Source organism: Mastacembelus armatus, chromosome 5 (genome assembly GCF_900324485.2).
Source record: "Mastacembelus armatus chromosome 5, fMasArm1.2, whole genome shotgun sequence".
NCBI lineage: Eukaryota > Metazoa > Chordata > Actinopteri > Synbranchiformes > Mastacembelidae > Mastacembelus > Mastacembelus armatus.
Genome location: NC_046637.1, coordinates 19,151,705 through 19,171,942, shown reverse-complemented (window position 1 = coordinate 19,171,942; position 20,238 = coordinate 19,151,705). Strand labels below are relative to the sequence as shown.

Below are 20,238 nucleotides of genomic sequence, written 5' to 3'. Positions count from 1 at the left end.
ACTACGACGACTGCCGGATCCATCAAACAGGCCACTGCTTGCGTTGGATTAAACCCAGTGAACTGTTTGTTCAGCACACTGGTAAATGTGTAGCACAAAGACTTCAACATTACTTGTTACAGTTCTTTGCCTGGTCCACCAAATTGAAGGAGAGCTTCAAGGTTTAGCTGAGATGGCTCCACCACTGAGAAGGACTGTCAGTTTGTCTGGTCTGTATGAAATGTTAATGGCTCCAGCAGTTTCAACAGTAGCCCAAGCTTCACTCGGTCGCTGCTGACCAGGGTTTCTGGGCTCAGCTTCTCAAGAGTCTCATTCACTTCCCTTTTGATGTCTAGTGGCCTTTTTGTGATTTAATAGAAGCTATTCCATCATATACTGCAATCTTTGAGTGTATTATAACACTCTGTAACACGCAACTCCTTGCTTTTGGGATCGCACCTTCAACACTGTGGTACTTCGTGGTACTATGTATGGTAAGTTTGAGTAGCCTATGTAGGTCTGACATGTCATCCAATGAAATGTACACACACAGTAACCAAGAAGGCATAAGCAGAAGGGTACATTGTGATGTCATTGCTTAATAGTGCACTGTGATGCACAAATTCTATTTTGAAAGTTTTTTTTTTTTCCTCCTTGTCATTTCTATTTAGTTTTAGTTAGTTTTGAAACAAGGCATGAATGTAGCAGGGTGATACAATTTGGAAAAGTCACTCTCCAATTCTGAACTGATGTGCCACCCACATCAGCAGTGCTGCGGATACACAGCAGAAAGCTGTTTCAAAGGGCTGCCATATTCTGGCTCTGCCATCACCAAGCTGTACATAGAGCTCAACATAACAACATGAAGTGTAAAATTAAGCCTTGTTTCTGTGGCATATGTAAATTATTTCACAACAAAGGTGTTGATGTCCCTGAATGATTAGCCGTACTGCAATGAGACCTATTACAGAGTTCATCTACAGCTGGGCTCATCAACTGTAACTGTATGGAAATGACACTGAAAAGCAATTAAATCCAATCTTTGCCTAAAGGTACATCAAGAACAACTACAGATGTTATAAAAAAGTTTAGGCATTTCTTGTGATTACTAAAACATTGTCAAAAAGAAATAAAAAAAGGAAAGAAAAGGTGAAAACAGAGTGAAAAGCATTTTAATGTAGGCTTACCATGCTTTTACATGTACCCTGGTTGTCTTTTATTGATTATGTCACTGCTTTTAATGGACTGTATTAATGATGTCCACCTGCCAAGCCATGACTGATCAAAAAACTAAATAGCACCAAATGGAGAAGATCTATAAAACAAATTATTGGAAACATCCAAATACCAGTGAAACACACACACACACACACACACACACACACACACACACACACACACACACACACACACACACACTATACTTGTTTATTCCTATTTAGGGTTCACAGGGATCTGCTGCAGCCTTATTGATAATGAATTTTAAAATGTAAAATGTCACCTGTGACAGTTAGGACTACGTGAGTGTTGGTGTAATTGCACTGATGAACTGATGTAGTTACTGACTGCTGCTATGATTAGGAATCAGAGAGGACGGTGCTTGTTGCTTACGTTGTTAACTCACTGGGTTGTGACAGTTAAGCAATGCAAAATATTAGCAACCATGCAGCAGATGTTGAAATGGTTAGCCTCAGTAAATTTAGTAATTTGGTGGAATAATTGTTGAAACAGCATGAAAAGAAGGTTTGGTTTAATGACAGAAGTTATTTATGCTACTTCCTTTGGTTGATGGGCTTGCATTTGCTTTTTGATAATTAAATTTACTGTACACACACACACACACACACACACATATAAATGTACACAGTATATGTAAGTTTTAAATGCACACAAACCTAGTTTGAGGTACTCGGTTTGCAGGTCAACATTTAACAGCATGCAGGCACAGATTTGTAAGAGCAGGTATATACTTATACATATATAAGATATACTTCCATAGAAGAGTGCCTGGAGTAGAATTTTAGATTTCTTCTAGCTATTTGAGGTTAGGTGGAACCAATAAATATAATAACCAGATATTATCTTTGAACATGAAGCACTCCTTGAAAAAAAAAAAAAAAAGTATTCTGAGTTTTCTCAACACAATCAAGACACCATGGTGAAACAAAGTGCAAATCTTTTATTTCCAGCTTGCATATATCTGTTTCAACTTCTGAACATGGATATGGAAAAACAAAACATGCAACATATCCAAAAACCTTGACAATGTGTTTATGTTTTGTTATTGCTTTTTTGTCACGCTCCAAAACTACTACTCCAAACTAGGAATGCCTTTTTTGTCAGTGGGAATAGTTGGTCCACATTTGTGTACAACAGGTGTCAGTTACACAGAATTAAGTATTACGGTGCAGACAACCAGAGATGTGATGTCCACATATGTGGATGTCAGGTCGTAGGAGGTTAAAATGTCTGGGGCAGAGCTTACCACAAATGAGGAGACTGTTGGATGTGATGGATCCACAGAGAAACATTTATATGTGTATATTGAGGGGTATTCAGAGATGAACAGCTGATGACTGCAAAAGACAGAAGAGGGGTGGCAAAAGGTTTTGGTGGGGTTCCATAAGCAGGCGGTATACGTGAGTCTGTATACACAGTAAAAATACAATTCTACTTTTATGGAACAAAAGATTCATGAATATTTTTATAATATATTTGTTCTTACATTATATTTATAAACATTCCCAGACATTCCTGATCTTAGACAAAAGGAACAAAACCAGTGTGGGGGATGATCTGGGATAGGTGAGTATAAAAAAGGGTATCATGATCACATGTGAAAGTTGTACTCCATGCAGAGACCATAACAACACCAACGAACTTTGAATGTGTACTGACTCGCATTTGTACATAAAGATTTTCCTCTGAAGACAGGTCCTTATACAACTAATGTTCTGTTTCACTTAAAGATAAGATCATCTTTATCAAAAATTCTGCATTCTGCTTTTTTTTTTTTTTTTTGTACCATTGTTAGATTAACATATTTCAGTCTTCTTGACTGTTGGCCAGAGAAAACAATATGTGAGTTCAACAGCATTATTTCTGATGGTGATATGTCATTATTTATATAATGGCACAGTCTGGAAAAAATAAGTTGAATTAATAACCATACAAATAGCTGATAGTCTAGGACTGTTGTAAATTACATCTCTCTGTTAGGCTTCCATGGTTTTCTCAAATACACTAGCATTTGATAAGATATAAGATAAGATCAACTTTTTTCAGTCAGGGAACGTCAGGTAGTCTTGTAGTTAATTAGTAAGTCAGTAGTGGCAGTTGTCAGTAGTCAGTTGTCATTTGTCCTTGGCTAAGGTGTTGTAGAGCCTGATGGCAGTGGGGATGAAGGATCTCTTGTATTGTTCAGTCCAGCAGCGCAAGGAGGAGAATCATCCACTGCAACTGCTTCTCTGGTCCATAAGGATGTTAGGGAGGGGATGGTCAGTGCATTCCAGGATGGCCTCTACCTTTTTCTGTGTGCATGTCTCCACCAAAGCCTCCAGTGTGTCCAGCTTCATTCCAGTCACTGAACCAGCTTTTTGCACCGGTTTGTCCAGCTGCCTTACATCCTTCTGCTTTATGCTGCCTCCCCAGCAGACTGCAGCATAAAGCAGCACACTTGCTGCCATAGTTTGGTAAAACGTGCAGCATCTTGTGCAGCGCATGACGCTAAATAGGTATAATTCAAAATAGGGCAGAACTATTTGGGAAAATATGTAATGTTTTTTTAGACATATTGCAATTTAAGGTGAGATTTTTTTTCCACTTTCTGCATTATTCACTGAAAAAAAGCTATACTCTAAATTGCAGCAGGCAGACAAACCCAAAATCCTCACATGCACTAGTGGTTCTGAGGGTTACTGGTGTTAATATACTTTGTACTGAATTGTATTTCTTCATTTTTCACTTTTCTTTCTATAACTGGTTATTTAGCTACTAGAGAGTGTGAGATTAGAATTCAGACTGGTCAGTGCATCAGTGACTACAGAACAGGCCTATTTTATTTTCTTCTGTCATTGATAAAATTCTGTAGCTCAGTGTTCGTCACACACATTGAGTGTTCTGATGAAACGAGCAGAAAACAAAGCTATACAACATCACCCTGTTAAATAAACTCAGACTAATTTCCTTCTGACTTTGGCTTATGCTATAGGCTAAAACCTGCCTTGTGTTTATAGTACACTCACTTGGCACTGTGATCCTGAATCTCTTGTCTGTATTATTACTACTGTTACATGGACGGAACTATTTGAAACATTTACTATTTTATACTTATTTTCTCTGCTGTGCCTTTATTTTTATTTTGTTGTTCATGTGAAGTTAATCAAGAACAGTCACTGCTGCCTCAGTGTTTAACAGCGTTAATGATATGAATGATAACAGGGTGCTCTGATGTCACAGCTTTTCTAAACTGGTTTAGATTTTGTTTTAGCATCACAATATGTTCAATCATGGACCATATATTTAAGCATTAAAAATGAGAAACTGCATCCCATATTGATCCATTACGGGACCACAGTGTTTGATTTTTTGTAATGGACAATCTTGAATTATAAAGGACAATGCTGGAAGAAATTTGTGGTGTTCCCTCAGTTTTGCTACCTTATCCAGGCATGTTCAGCATCTTCCTGCTCTGCAACCTGTAGTCTTAAACCAAGAGGACCCATGTACCATATTGTTTTGCTTTGACACTAATGTTAGCGTTGTTTCTGATTCATTGGGGTTTGTTTTTGTTTTTGTTTACTTCTGTGGCTATTCCAGTGTGGCTAGCAGCACCGAAGTGAAACTTACTTGTGTATCTCTCTTATTCTATTTGCTCATTTATTCTGCCGGATCCTCATGAATCCTGTGGAGTTTTCTGTTCAGATTGTTTCCAATCTGTCAAGTTTAAAACAAGGTTTTAATGGCAGTTTAAATTGCAGCTTCTGCAATTTGAGAATTGTGTACTGTTAAAATTGCGATTTTGATTTCAAAACGATTCATTGTTCAGCTTGCTTGTTTGCTACTGTGTTATTGAGTCTGGGCCAATTTCACTTGAAGGAGCTTACGTTTTTTATTCTGTGAAGCCATGGTGTGATTGTCAGCAAACATAAAGCAGTCAATGCTTGCCACAACATGCGAGTCATAAAAGTGGCAACATCCTCTTCTGAGTGGTAGATGCTCCTCTTTTAAAGCTGAACTGTCCCTTCGATCACCTCTGGTTCTGTTTGGCTCTCTGCCCTTGTATCATTGAACAGGAGACGATGGATCTCTTAGGACCAGCGCAGTACATTAACCAAACATGTTATCTCTTCCCAAGCTAATTTAATTCAAGGTGCGATTCTGCTCGTCTTGCACAAAGACATCAGTTTCCTCTTGGAATAAGCTTTTGTAACCTATCTATCTTGGGTTACTCTGCAACACCAAATTTAAATGTGACAATGCACTAGTTTTTAGGAGAATGAAGCAGTCGTGCCCTTGTGCAGTCATTAATAAATTGTAGATAATATAGTTGATTATTTTCTTGACTTTTTGAGCTATGCTTGTCCTATTATTTGCAAGATAAATGCAAAAAAAAGTCATTATAAAAAAAATGAACTAATTTTGTTTTTCCATTTTTTTATACCAGTTAGTTGATATTGTTCTGAAGGTAGGCATATACCTTATAGCTTATCACAGCAAACCTCTACAGAATAAGCAGTATAGATGATTGATGGACATACATTACCTGTATCAGTATGTTTCTGATCAGGGTTACATCTGCAGTCATAAGAATGCATCCAACAAAATAACCTTGCAACTACTGTGTGTTTACAAAGAAAGTCCAGAGTGTATTCGATGAGTTATTGCACTCATTTTGCACATGAACATTTTAATTAAGCTGTGAACTGCATGATGGGTAAAAATCTATCAATCTTTCAATTTTATAGTAATTTGTTGCTGACTGAATGCATTGATTATCTCCTCCTCTTGTGCCTCAAAGCATCATTAGTCATTTGCCTTTAACAAAGGCAGGAGCAGTATATTACTGTATGATATCTGATGCTTGAGTGGTACTGAGCCCTATTGCAAATTAGGGAATTATGGTAGGGAATATCAGCATTACAAAAAGTGAATGGTATCTCTGAATTATAATTGCTTTTTAAATTGGAAAGAATGTATTAAAGATAACTAGTCATTTTGTGATCCTTTTTAATCACTGTATGTATTCTGTGCCATGAGAGAAGTATGAATTCAATTACTTATGGGTCAAAGTTTCACTACAATTAGTTTTTATTTATTTATTTCGTAATGTCCTTTTTGCTCTGAGTAAATAAACAAAAAGAGGAACATTTCTTCGTGTGTCATAACATTGCAAGTACTAGTATGTAAGCCTCTAAACCTAGCCAGTGTCTTTGGCACAGCTAGATATGCCCTTTGTAGCCAGAACATTTCTCAACTTCCATTTTCCTGGTATCAAGTAACTAAATAGATTAAAGCAGCAATAGGCAAGAACAAGTGAGGCGCTCAGTAGTGTGTTATCTTTAGCTGCTGGGTTGCTTTATCAGGGTGAGTTGAGAATGTTGGAGGGATCCAAAGCAAGACTCTGATACTATAAAAACAGACCTTAACAAACCGGACAAGCAGTTGTAACCAAGAGTAACTCCAGCTCTATCGGTACATACTGTGCCCTCTAACAATGAAAACACCAAGACCCTGTCACTTTTCCAACTGTGAAATAACATGACCCATAAATAAGAAAAGAACAATGTTATTGGTGCCCTTGAACTTACCAGAATAGGATCTGCAGGGTGGCAACAAGTGTTGATGTCAGGTTAGTCAGTCCTTTTCAAATCCACCTTTATGACCAAGCTTTATAACTTTAAGTAAGCAAAATAATTTAAAGTCTGTGTTTTGTTGCTGGTTTTATAACACTGATGTCAAAACCTGCATTAATCATTTGTTTGGCCAGTTGAGGGCTGCATAGCAATCTATAAAAACCTTGATATTGGTAGTGTCTTAGTAGACAGTTGCAGTTTTACATATTTTGTCAGTGGACAAAAAGACATGTCCACCAGTTCTTTCAGTTCTGTTTTAGACTCCACTTAAAAAAAAACATCTTTAAAAATATCAGGCATTTTAGTTACCAGATTCTCCACTACATTAGTATTTCTAATTTTGTCTGTCTCCTTGTTTTGTGTGGAGTGGGTAGCTTGACTGAGAACAGAAACTTCTTCCTAGTGGAAAGCAGGTTGATTCGGTGAATAAAGATAGTAAATTTGCAGGCTGTAAAACCAAAACATTGAGCTGAAATGTGCTTAAAGGCTTACAGATCATTTTTCATATTACACAGATTTGTTTCCATTGTTGATATAAAAGTATCGATTAAAGCTGCTTTAACTTGTCAATAATTAATTATGAAACAGGCCTATAGAGTCATGGCCTTTCTTCGGAACTGGAGTTATGTTATTACATTCACAACTTGCATTTTGTCTGTCTCCAGGTTTTTCTGGAAGTGTATACACTTAAAATTTTGAGATGTGCAGATCATTGTGTGGATTATTACTACACTAAAAGTTTTGTACTAATTTCATCTATCATATTACACTGAAAACAGCACAGTGTGTTTTAATAAGAAGCAGTTTAATATGCATGAAACTGCTGTCTAACAGCAAGACACTGCCTTGCACCACTGACGTACTCAAGGCAGATTCTGACAACCTATTCTATGATGTATGGAAATAAAAGGTCTCTTTTCTGTAGGTGGAGGCAGGAGACAGACCTGAAAGGTAGAAAATCCTAGATTAATGAGAATGTGGCTCACTCAAACAGTTTCAGGTTTCTCAGTGGTTTTGTCTCGCTTTAACTTGCTATGCTTTCAAAGTTTGTGTCAACCATACCATCCATCCATTATCTATACCCGCTTATTCCTATTTAGGGTCATTGGGATCTGCTGGAGCCTATCCCAGCTGTCAAACATACCTCAGCTTTAAATATATTTCACCCAGGAGACCTTAGATTAGTGCTGCTTGTTTCCTAGAGGAGTTCTACAAAAGATAGATTTCATTTCTGGTTGTATTGCCTTTGTTCTTACATCTGTACTGTTTTTTCCAGAGGCAGCTTCTGACATTTCCAGCAACTCTCAACTTCTGTATTCCTCCCACCTAGTTGCTTCCCGTCACTGCACCCTGTTTACACCCTGTTTGACTCAACAACCCCTTTAAACCAAATATATATTGAATTAGGTCCAAACTTAGAAAATTAAAATAACCCTGCATGGTGTTTGAAGAATGATTCCCCATAATGTTTATACATCATGCTCCCATATACAACTTAAGGACGTATACACCTGCTATAAGCACAAATGTACAGGATGTGTGATAAAGCACATGGGCAGCTGGCTGCAATGGGTCTTAAAAATGATAACAATTAAAAAAAAAAAAAAGCAATAGTAAAAGAAGACAGATAAGATCATAAAAGAAGTGGATGCCCACAACTTGTGGTACACAAAGACTAGTGTTTTATGAGGCAGAAACTGCACTCATCTACAGCCTTAAAACCCCTTTACTACTGTGAAAGTGGCACGTTTGACACCAAAATTACTTTTGTTTTTGTGGTAGCTTATTCCCACAGCATTCAATCTGACTTCATCAATTTGTAAAACCTCTTTCCCATTCCTTTGAAGGAGTCAGTCCAGTGACACAGTGGGGATGCCAACACAGAGAAAAAGTTAAACTTGGTTCATCAGTTTAAAAAATAATATGAATATGCTCTTCAAAACCTTTGATCTTGCCTCACAATCTGCTGATCCTTCAGTATTAAACGCAATCCACTTGACTCTAAATCTAAAATTGCAGTCCAGACGAAACTAGTAACGAGTGTATCATGAGTTTCCATGTCCTGCATACCAAATAACCGTGAAGTGTTTTTCCTGTTTACAGAAAAAAAAAAAAACGATGTAAATGCTATGTAATGTAAAAATCTAGTTGGGGGAAAAAATAATATATTAACATTTTAGTTGTATTTGTTTGTGTATCATCATGATCCTCCTGCAATGTTTACACAGATTATACAAATAGGTCATGTTGTTTACTTTCTGTGAAAGTTCCTGTATCTTTTTCAATTACGCTCTGTGATGCAAGTTTGCCACATAGTTTGCATCTAATGTCATGTCCATCATTGTTTTCAAGAATCCAAAAATTTATGAAGTGATTTGTTGAATAATGCAAAGCACAAAATCAAAACATATTCATCATAAAAGAAAATATCACAACAGTGGATGTGGGTAATTAAACTTTCCCTTCAGTTTACACAAAGTGTAATTTTTGACCTTTTTTTTTTAGATGAACACAGACACATAGTTCAATTATCTGCTCATTTCATTCATACAGACACTAGGGATGATCATAGTTTTTTGAGGTCAACTAATCCAACCAATTTTAAGTCGATGATCTGATTAGTCATAACAGTATCACAAAAATTAAGTCATTTCTTTTTGTCGCTGTGTTTAGTCTTTTTGCTGCTGAAGCTCAACATTTTTATAGTGATGTAAATAAATCCTCATCACCCAAGCAGAATTGTGCAAGGCTTCATCCCCCATAGTGAGCACTCTACCTCGTTTTAATAAGATGATTTAGTAAAATGACACCACTCTTCACTTTGTTTGATATACCGATAAAGCCAACAGATGTTATTAAATAAAGGAAACCCAATATAACCAGCAGGAGGTTTAAAATATCCAAAACTCTTCAGTTTATGGAGTTTTTGTGTAACTTAATCAGTTTTTAAAGCAGGCCACTAAAAATCCAAATGAACTTCTAGTGTCTTCTTTTGTTCTCAGGATGGTATCCACCTTATCAAGATAATGAATGTTTCAAAAACGTACTGTGGTTAACAAAAGGATGTTCACAGTGTATCTTTATGACAAAAAAAAGTTATAAAGATTTTTCACAAGTATTTGACAGACCTTTTTGTTTTTACACCTCAGCCTCATTTATGCCTTCAATTTATTCCTGTCACTGAGGTTTGAGACACGGAGAAATGCTACCTTCCTGACACGTAACAAACTTTTGAGTTTTAATTCTCACTCCAGGGAGAAATTGTCGGATTTGAAAGAAACGCGCACGACTATTGTGAAATTCTTCTAGATGTTTCAGGGGTTTTCATTTCTTGGCTTTGCACTTTTATGAGCAAAAAGCTATGAGAAGTTTGAAAGCAAAGCCACTCCTCTTAGTGACTTAAAAGCATTTTTCCCTGGAGTTTTTGGTAATATGGAAAGGAACATATATGAGAGTTTGTGTTCATGTGAACACCATCTAGCTGACACTGAAATATTCTTTTTTTCCCCTGTGGAAACAAGAATATGTTGCATTGTGCATTTGATTAGTAAAATATTTGTAAATAATTTAAATGGTGGTCGATTATCTCATAAACTCACAGGTTTAAGTTTATTTTATCGAATGCCTTACACAGTTACTGTTATCCCAGTGCTCTTTGCTGTAAACTCCTGCTGTCATTTTGTGTTCTGTATCAGAAATGAGCATGCTGAGCAGAAAAGACGGTCTGAATTTCAAAGGTGCTGCTAATGAGAACCTTGCTGCCATACTCATCTCAGTTGTTTCCTTTTCTACAGATTGGGAAACCAGACAAGTGCAAATCAGATTCCATACATTTGTGATTGGATGTGAGACTACTTTGACCCTACAAAATTGAAGATGATGTTGCTATGGAAACTGCTGGTGCTGCAGTCACTTATGGGGTGCCTTGCAGGTAAAGTATCTTATTAAGAACTTTTGACGCATGCCAAAGCTGCCTTTGTGAAGTCTAAGTCCTTATTCATATGTATTTGGGGCAGGTGACAGCATGAAAGGTGTAGTTTCAAAAGAAGCAACCTCAAGCAAACACACTTTGCCCAGTTGAATGTGGAAACCATTCGACAGGAAAGTTTAAAGTCATTGTGTGCTTCTAATCCCAGGCAATATTACAGTTTGGCTTTGCTCTAATGTTGTATCTGGCACTCAAGAAAGGTTAGTGCAATCATTCTGAATATGAATGAATGGGGGTTTACAGCATTAAAGTGGGGGTGAAAATGTTCCCGTTAACTTGGTTGTAAACAAGTGGAAAGCTATGATGTAACCTTAGTATTCAGTAAGGGCCATGTAAAGTTGTAGAATAGCAACAGAATATAGCATTTCCAATGTCTTTTATGGTAAATTTGGATAAAGGATACTTACAAAAATTTTATTGTTTATATTCCAAACTGTAAGTTTGTGTAAGATGTGTAAGATATGAAGACATGAAGCTCCTTCAGATTTGTTTCATTTAATTTTCACCAGGTATTTTGGGGTTACATGGATGCATTTCAGACTTGGTCTAGAATTTTAGTTTTAGTAATCAAGCAGTGCTTCGCTGAAAAAAAAGAAAAAAAAAAGTATTACTATAGCTCTCTGAATATTGTAGTTACAGCAATGATTTTTGAAAAAAAAAGCTGTACAAGTAACATTTTGGTTAATTTCTCAAATTGATATATAAACGAGGCAATGAGTTAATAGGAAATCCTTGCTGGGTTCTTTCAAATGTCTATCATTCATTTACTGTGCCGTAAAGTTAAGTTATTGCTTCATTATACTGTGGTGCCCATTTTCAGCTAGAGGCTCTGTGGCATTGATCACATTTTGATGGAGGACTTTAATTTGTCTCCCTTACAAATGAGAGAGGTCACCAGTGAGCATCAGCTGAATCACTCAGACTGTTTAATCAACACGTATTATTCGAATCAAGATGAAGAAAAGGCTCTATTGATGAGGTCTGTGTTCTGGTGAAACACTCCTCATTACTCATCACACATTAGGTCTGTTGTGAACCCCTCACCCTCTTTTGCACATCACATTATCAGATTTGTTCAATGGAACCTTGAGCTATATTGCATTGCCCTCACAGTTTCGTCTTTGCGTGTCACTGCTTATGTTATGTTAGGTTTGACAAGCACGATCTCACGATCTCTCAGCAGACGGGTGGTAATAATTGACAAACCTGCTAAGGTGTAGCTGAATCCTCATGGCGATGATATGTCACAGAGCTCAGTTCTGGTATAGAGAAATGCCTCAAGGATGCAAACATAACTTGAAATGAATGGACTGCCCTCGCTGTCCTGCTGTTACTGCCAACTGTTGTTCCTCTTTAAACCAGCATCAACCTCTCCAGTCACTAATGGACTCACTGCTTTTAATGTTTAATAAGCATTGATCTGTGTATTATGGGAAATATTGGTTGTAGAAGTTTGATTGTGGTTGAAACGCATTGGCCACAGTTAAGGTAGGGTTGTGGTTGTACTCCAACTATGGCCTCAGGCAAGAAAACTCAATGCACTACCATCTTATCTACCACCCTGATATGTGTGTGTGTTTATATAATATATACATAGATCTTTCTAGTTAATCAGACAGCTTTAATGCAAGAGCAAAAACAGGGTATGCAAAATTACATCACTTAAAAAGCAGGGTTAATGAGGATGCATTTCCTACATTTTTAAACTCCAGAGTGAAAGCAGTGTGCGCAGAGGGACCCACTGAGAATGTCCATGAACCACAGCCGTGAAAGGGATGCCCTTAGACTAAAACTGGTTTATCCTTGCAAAATTCGCTAGACCTCGATATCACTAATGTGTTTTCAGCTGAAGTAGAGATGAAAATCATGAAGCATTTTTTTTAGATCTTTAAGGCTGAGCACAGGATTACTGTACTAACCCTCATGCTTATCTGTTTAATTTGCTTTACAATGGATGATATATCCCTGATATGGATAAGAGAGGTGACTGAAAATTGACTATAGGAATTACACTATGCAGACCAAAAAAGCTTGGCTATGGAGTGCAGGAATGGAGAAAGAAGTAAAGGAAATCTCCTGTAGGCCTGGGGAAAGGGAACTGTACAGATGTTTATTTGGGATTTAGTTTCACTCCTAAGCCTGGGGAGTTATAAGTTGATTAGTTTTTTTTTTAAGCACAAATGAATAAAAAGCTTGATAATAACACATGTACCAGTTGAAAATAAAAATCCAATTACATTTTTAAATTAGTCACCTTCTTGTTCGCTAGCTGACTCGACTGCTGGTCTGCAATAATGGGCAACAAAGTGATGACAGGGGCATTGGTTTATTTCTGACAAATGAAACAATGCTGTATGAAGAGTTTTAATGATCCCTCTTTTTGTCGGTTCTCACATTATGCCATTTTTTTTTTTTTTGCCCATGATGACACATTACGCACTATCCTTATTGAAACCTTTCAGGGCTTTCCAAACAAATATTGTTTCTTCTAAAGAAACCTGGAATGCACGTCTCAAAATATGACAGAGCTGAGTGAAGGCCTAGATTTTAGAGACAAACAAGTTTATTGTGGTCTTTTATTGGAATTTGCTGTCAAAAAAGAAAGAGACAGATTACGACCAGCCTTAACCTTGTAAAGTTGGTGGCACTGATTGCTGACGATATGTTCCACTTTGGTTATATTAACACTCTGAGCCTGGTTTTGTTGGGTTTTAAATTAGCTGTCACTGTAGGTTTTCTAGGCTCAGTTTGTCTGGCCATAGGAACAGAGCAAGATATTTTTAAAACCTGAAATATTTGATGATAAACTTCAAAGATGCCCACCAACTGACCAAACCTTTTCTTTTCTTATCCAAACATTACTTATTAATTCCATGATGCTGATGTGCGGTATGTCTGCCAAAGCCCTCCTGAAGAGTAAAGTTGGTGGGTGGAAGGCTTTGCTGATAGGGGGGTGATTTAGTGTATGTACATGTTGTAGGTTATTTTGCTTACTTTGTTTTCCTGTGTGCTCAGTGAATCACTCCTCCCTGTTAGAGGTTGATTGCTGTAGCATCACTCTCCCTCCCACACTCCTGGTTTCCCATGCATCCAGAATCTTAATTCCCTGCTTGTTGCCCCAGCTTATTCTACCATGATGATAGTGGCAAGCACCCTTTACTTCTGTTCACGCTCTTTTGCACATTTTTCACCAAGCTGCTTTTTTTGTGTCTGATTTTTGGGTCACAACCATTTGATTTTCTTCGCCATGAGAATTGCTGTAGAGCAGATTAAAGGGGCAGTCTTTTCAGGCAGGCTCAATATTTTATACAGGCACACACACACACACACACACACACACAAATACACAAATACATATATACCCTTTCACATGTTGGACACAAACACTTGTTTGTGAGTGACAGAGGCTGGTTTCCAGACTTTTTCTTTTTTAATGAGTACACTGTCATAAAATACAAATATGTGCTTGATGCATGAAAAATGAACAGTATGTTTTCTCACCACAAAAGGATTCAGAGAAAGAAATACAACCTGGAGCAGGAAATAATTTCACAGACAAACAGCAGCGGAAAGTGGGCATTGTGTTAAGGGCTGTTTCTCTGGCTTTCTTCAAAAATACCAAGGTGTGAGTGAAAATTTGATATTTTTTCTGAAAGTTTCTCTCTTCTATTACAACTACTACAACCTTACTTGAAAGAAAGTTTGGCATGTTGGGAAATATGCCGCTTTCTTGCCAAGAGGTAGATAAGAAGACTGAGACTTTATTATGAAACTAGAGCCACTAGGTAATTACCTAAGCATGTTGATGGTATTAGTACCTGTAGTGGAATTTATTTAGAAATATCAATTAGATTTGCAGCCTTTTTAATTTCTTTGTTTCTTTTTAACTAAAGGGAGACATTAGAGAAATTCCTGATATTTCTAACACAGAGGCTATCCGAAACATTTTTTTATATATAAAGTATATTGTGAGAGTATATAAATTCCTGTTTATGTGGAAATTCAACAAAGAGGATATGTTGTAAATTTTAATAAAGTGTAGAGATGCTGCTAGGCAGATTTTTAAACTTTAGACAGTCATGCTACCTGTTCAGAGTCACCATCTGGTGCCATACTTGGCGTACAGATAAGAGAACAGTCTAGGCGGCACGTTTGGACAATTTATAAGAGTGAGTGGGTGTAGTTAGATTTGTGATCGTGATTGAGGAATGTATCCACAGACTGTGATCTGCATTTTAGGGACTGTGGCCATTTTTCTACATTTTGAGAAAGGAAAACAAAAATTCCTCAGCAGCTAACAAGACACTGTTGGAGCTGTTCATAGCTTTTCAATATTTCGGAGGTATGTGTAGACAACAACCTGTTGTAAATTGTTTCGGTTGGCTGGTGCACTAATGCACTGTCAGGGCTTTCTTTCCAGCTAAAAGCATGCATGATATGTCTAATCAGCAATACAGGACTCATGTGTTGACATTTTGTGTGCCCTTGCACTTTGACTGACCCTGTTCACCATTCGCAATAGATTTTCTCCTACTTGAAATAAAAGTTATTTCAGAAGCTGGATTTTTGGCACTTTCACATAGACCCACAAGTATATTCTGCAACTCTGGTATTCTGTCTACCGTAGGTGTAAACCGTGAAGTTTTTGTTATGAAGCATATTCACAGACCATGACCTCCAAATAGACAAATCCACCCAAAAAGTCATCCTTTCTACATGAAGTTAAAGTATGAGCTACTCTCATTTGACATTTTTATGCATTGTCTATTACATTCATTATTCACCACTATACAGCGTGTGTGATGATATACACTGAAAACAATGCAAAGTTCTACTTTCTATGACCTTTTTCAATGAAAAACAAAACATGTTGATGAAGCAATTAAGTTGTTTTTGTCTTTTTTGTGATCTGAACAGAAAAAGAAACAAAACATCATCACCTGAGGTCTCATCATTAAGTGAACAGCTACATTCTGTTTCTCTGCCTCTGTCAAAAGTCCTTCTCATGCCTGCAGTTTATACAAAATGTAGCAGCTTGAAAGACAAGATTGTATCGCCCCAATTTTTAGCTTTTGCCATTAGGGCATCAAGACTTTGAAGGAGCCGCCTGAGGAGATTAGCACTGATGATTCAGTGTTGTCTTAAATCAAGCTTCCAAACTCACATTTATATGCTGCCTTTATATAATGTGCTTTGTTTATTGTCCTTGACTTATTTTTTGTTTCTCTTTATCTTTCAGTATTTTTTCTGCCACATTTACATTTATTCTCTATTGTTTGTAACTGTTCTTTCCTTGCTGTTTTTAACTTTAAATATTCATCCATCCATCCATTTTCTATCCTGCTTATTCCTTAACCAGGGTCATGGGGATCTGCTGGAGCCTATCCCAGCTCTCTTTGGGTGAAAGGCAGGGGTACACCCTGGACAGGTCACCAGTCCATTACAGGGCCACACAAAGACAAACAACCTCACACACTCACACTCACTCCTATGGGCAATTTAGAGTCACCAATCAACCTGACATACATGTTTTTGGATTGTGGGAAGAAACTGGAGTACCCAGAGAGAACCCATGCAAACACAGGGAGAACATACAAACTCCACACAGAAAGGCCTTTGCTCGGTTATGAACCGGGGACCTTCTTGCTGTGAGGCAACAGTGCTAACCACTAAACCACCATGCTGCCCACCTTTAAATAATTCTTTTGAAATATTTTAAATACTCAGTGACATTTCCCTCAAATTGTAATTACATTGTAGAGCCAAATAAACATAACCTTGTGAGTTTGACTTGAGAGAAGCATACAACACAACTCTAACTCCTCTAAATTCAAAATTGAAGACATCACAAACTACATCTCACAGCAAAAACCTAAAAAGTTGAACTTGATAATCAGTTCGTTGAACAAGCTGCTTCACCGTTCTTTCCCTGCACTTTACACATACAAAGAAACCCATTTCTATGAACTGAATGTACAGTAATGTCAAATATGAAGACTATTATTTGCAAGATAAATCAATTTGGATGGCCAAATGTGACATTGCATTACTCTCTTCATGCAAACCTAACCTGTCCCTTTGGAACACAATGTTTTGACATTTACATTAGCTCTACTACATAGGTCACTAACAGGTGGACCGCGGTCCGGGTGCGGACCCAGAAGCCGCCCCATATGGACCCGGACCTACAGCCAAAACAGAAGATTGTGATTTAAAACCTAACAGGGCGCGTTTATTTCCACCGGCGCAGCTTTTTTAGACTTTACCGTACCAATTGCATGCGAGTTGAGCCATCCCACGTGATACCACTCAGCCAATCAAGTCTGTGCACCCCAGGCGGTAAACATTATGACTCTACAGTGTAAACAGCGCTAGAGACAAGTTACACATGAAAAGACGGTACAAAGAAAGAGAGCGATACATGTAGAAAACAAAGGGAGAGAAACTGTAAAGTGAGATGGAGAAAGAGAGAGAACTTAGTTAATGAGAGAACATTATACATATCTACAGCCATACATATATGTTCAGTTGTATGTTACATGACAATAAATATTGTCAGAAAGTTTTTGAATTGTACTGAATTCATTTGCTTTGACAGTCAGGTATTGATTACATGCAGATGTTGATAAAACTACTAGGCTACTTAAATACATATCACACAACTAGTTAGACATTATGATCTTCCGGACCTTTGCTTCAAGCAATTTTCTCCAACTGGACCTCTTTAAATTTTAGTTGAATACCCCTGCTCTACTATTTCTCAGTTTTTTAAATTTTCTCTTGTAGCTGACAATAAAGCTTCTACCATCTCTGTTCAGCTCGCTGCTTGTTTATAAATATGAGAGCACAACTCAAGCAAAATGAAATACACAATTAAAAAATGATTTTCAATAAATGCATTGCAAAATGATAAAGGATGTGCTTTGCTCCAGTTTATCTGTACTGCTTCTATCTATCAAGAGTACTGGGGGGCTGAAGCCAATCCCAGCTGACATTGGGCATGAGGTGCAGTACACCCTGGACAGATCACCAGTCTAATCCAGGGCTGACACATACAGACAGGCATTCACATCAAATCACCCTAAGCTGCATGTCTTTGGACTGCAGGAGTACTCAGAGAAAACCTACGCAGACACAGGGAAAATATGGAAACTCCACACAAAAAAAAATCCCTGTGGTTGACTGGGATTTGAACCTGGACACTTTTTTGCTGTTGCTTTCTTTGCCATTGGATATCATATATCAACAGCCAAAACTAAACACATGCACAAATACACACTCACTTCATACTGTAGTTGCAAGCACTGCACATTTCTTTAAAGGGTAAACGTTTATTTTATTTAAGAATAAAGCGAATGAGCTTGATGTTATTCAGACTAAAGAACTTAAATGGCCAGAATCAATCATGTAACAGATAATTTGCCATAGGTGTGTGCTGCTTAACAAGTCACTAACAAATAGAGCAATTAAGCAGAACATATCTACATTAGTTATAATGACTAACAATGATCATAATAATGATTCAAAATGACAGCCTCCTTAATATTGATATGTTAAGATAAATCATTCCAGCTTACTGCTGATATGATCATGGTAATATAGAAATGCTTCTTCTGCATTATTACATTATTAAATATATATGTGAATTTTAATGTATTCATTTGAATATTAATTAAAGAGCACCATATAGGAATCACAGAAAATTGTTTAGCTCTTTCTCTGAGCCTTGTTCACCTCAGCTTTGTTTGCCAAGCACATTCGCTTGTTTTTGGCACTATATGATTTCCACTTATATTCAGATTTTCTCCTGGGAACTGCCCAGTGTGTTCAAATGTGCATGTGAGCAGCTCTACTACTTTGCTCAAGTGTAGTTGCTTAGGTAAGTGTGTGTTTCTTAATGTGTGCACGGATTGAATCAGATTATAAGCATCCGCTGTAGTAAGAGTATCCGCCGAAATACACCTCTGATCTGCGATAGTCAGTGTACCACAGGCAATTTTTTATAGAGCCCACGAAGACCATTATTGCTGAGGTACCGCTAAATAAACATTAAACTGTATTATGCAAGTCCAGTCATCCACAGAGAAAAAAATATCAGATAAAAAAAAATATATAAGCTGATGACTGAGACTATATTTATTCTCAGTGGGAAATTCACATGCAGCAGCACATGAGACAGCTTGAGAATAAGGAAACAGAAAAATAGCTATGTAAAGAAAATACAGATGCAGGGAAATTAATCCAATTAGATAAATTACATTAAAAACAGAACAGTACATGTGTTACAGTACATTAGACAGGGACTATTCATAATAATATGACATTAGTGCCAATGTTTAGGCAGTAGGAGGTACAGAGATGAGAAGCAGTATTTCTTTTTCTGCCATCAAATTTAACTGTTTTAAATTTATTTAAATAGATACATAGATTGACTAAACTTTAAACATCTAAGGTCTAATGAAAAGTGAATGCTGACAAGCAGTGTGAGAAAAACATTGACTCAAACTGTTCAGAAGCATTTTACTGGTAGTTCATTATTGTACTGAACCAAAGTACTGGTAAGTCAGGGAGAATGGAAAAAAGTTGGCAATGGGTTCTTATTTATAAAAAGACTAATAATCTGAATAGAATCAACTTTTATGTGAGCATACAGATATTTTCATTTATGTTACATACAGGTTGTTTCACTTAGTATGGTGAGATATTATTAGCTTTGTGTAACTATGGGTGGTTCCTAAATTGTGTTTTAATTCATACAGATTCCTGTGGATAAACAGGACCATCATCAAGGAGTAAAACTGTGCTTAATGATTTCATAATTTTTGTCTAATAATGTTCTTTCCAAATTAAGCGCATGACAAGATATCTACAATTTTTGTTTTAAACTATTCAATTCAATTCAATTTATTTGTATAGCGCCAAATCACAATACAAATCATCTCAAGGCACTTTACAAAAACTAAAACTAAAAACCCAACAATTCCCTTATGAGCAAGCACTTGGCGACAGTGGAGAGGAAAAAACTCCCTTTAACGGAAGAAAAAAACCTCCAGCAGAACCGGGCTCAGTTTGGGCAGCCATCTGCCTCGACCGGTTGGGGTGAGTGGATAGAGCAGAGAGAAAAGAACAGCAACAATAAACAACAAATAGACACTGCAAGTTGGTGGGGCCAGTAACTGCACATCAGCGATAAACAGCTCCAGGACCAGGGACACCTGCAGAAGGTACAGAGAGAGAGAGAGAGAGAGAGAGAGGGAGGGAGAGAGCACAAACTAGGGGAGAGAGAGAGCACAAGGTTAGTAACATTCAATGGTGGAATATATATGAGGTGGGAGAGAAGGGGGGGGGGGGTTAGGGTAGGGGAGCTCAGTGCACCGATGGTCCTCGGGCAGTCTAGGCCTATAGCAGCATAACTAA

The 20,238-nt window shown here is 37.3% G+C and overlaps 1 protein-coding gene across 2 annotated transcripts in view; it reads left to right on the top strand.

Moving 5' to 3' along the window:
* cntn4 (contactin 4) overlaps nt 1–20,238 on the top strand; it is a 135,833-nt gene that overhangs the window by 8,553 nt on the left and 107,042 nt on the right. For both annotated transcript variants that reach the window (XM_026307360.2, XM_026307359.2), the window contains exon 2: nt 10,628–10,764. In XM_026307360.2, the coding sequence (XP_026163145.1) occupies nt 10,710–10,764 (55 nt within the window). In that variant the 5' untranslated portion in view covers nt 10,628–10,709. The remainder of the gene's footprint in view (nt 1–10,627; nt 10,765–20,238) is intronic.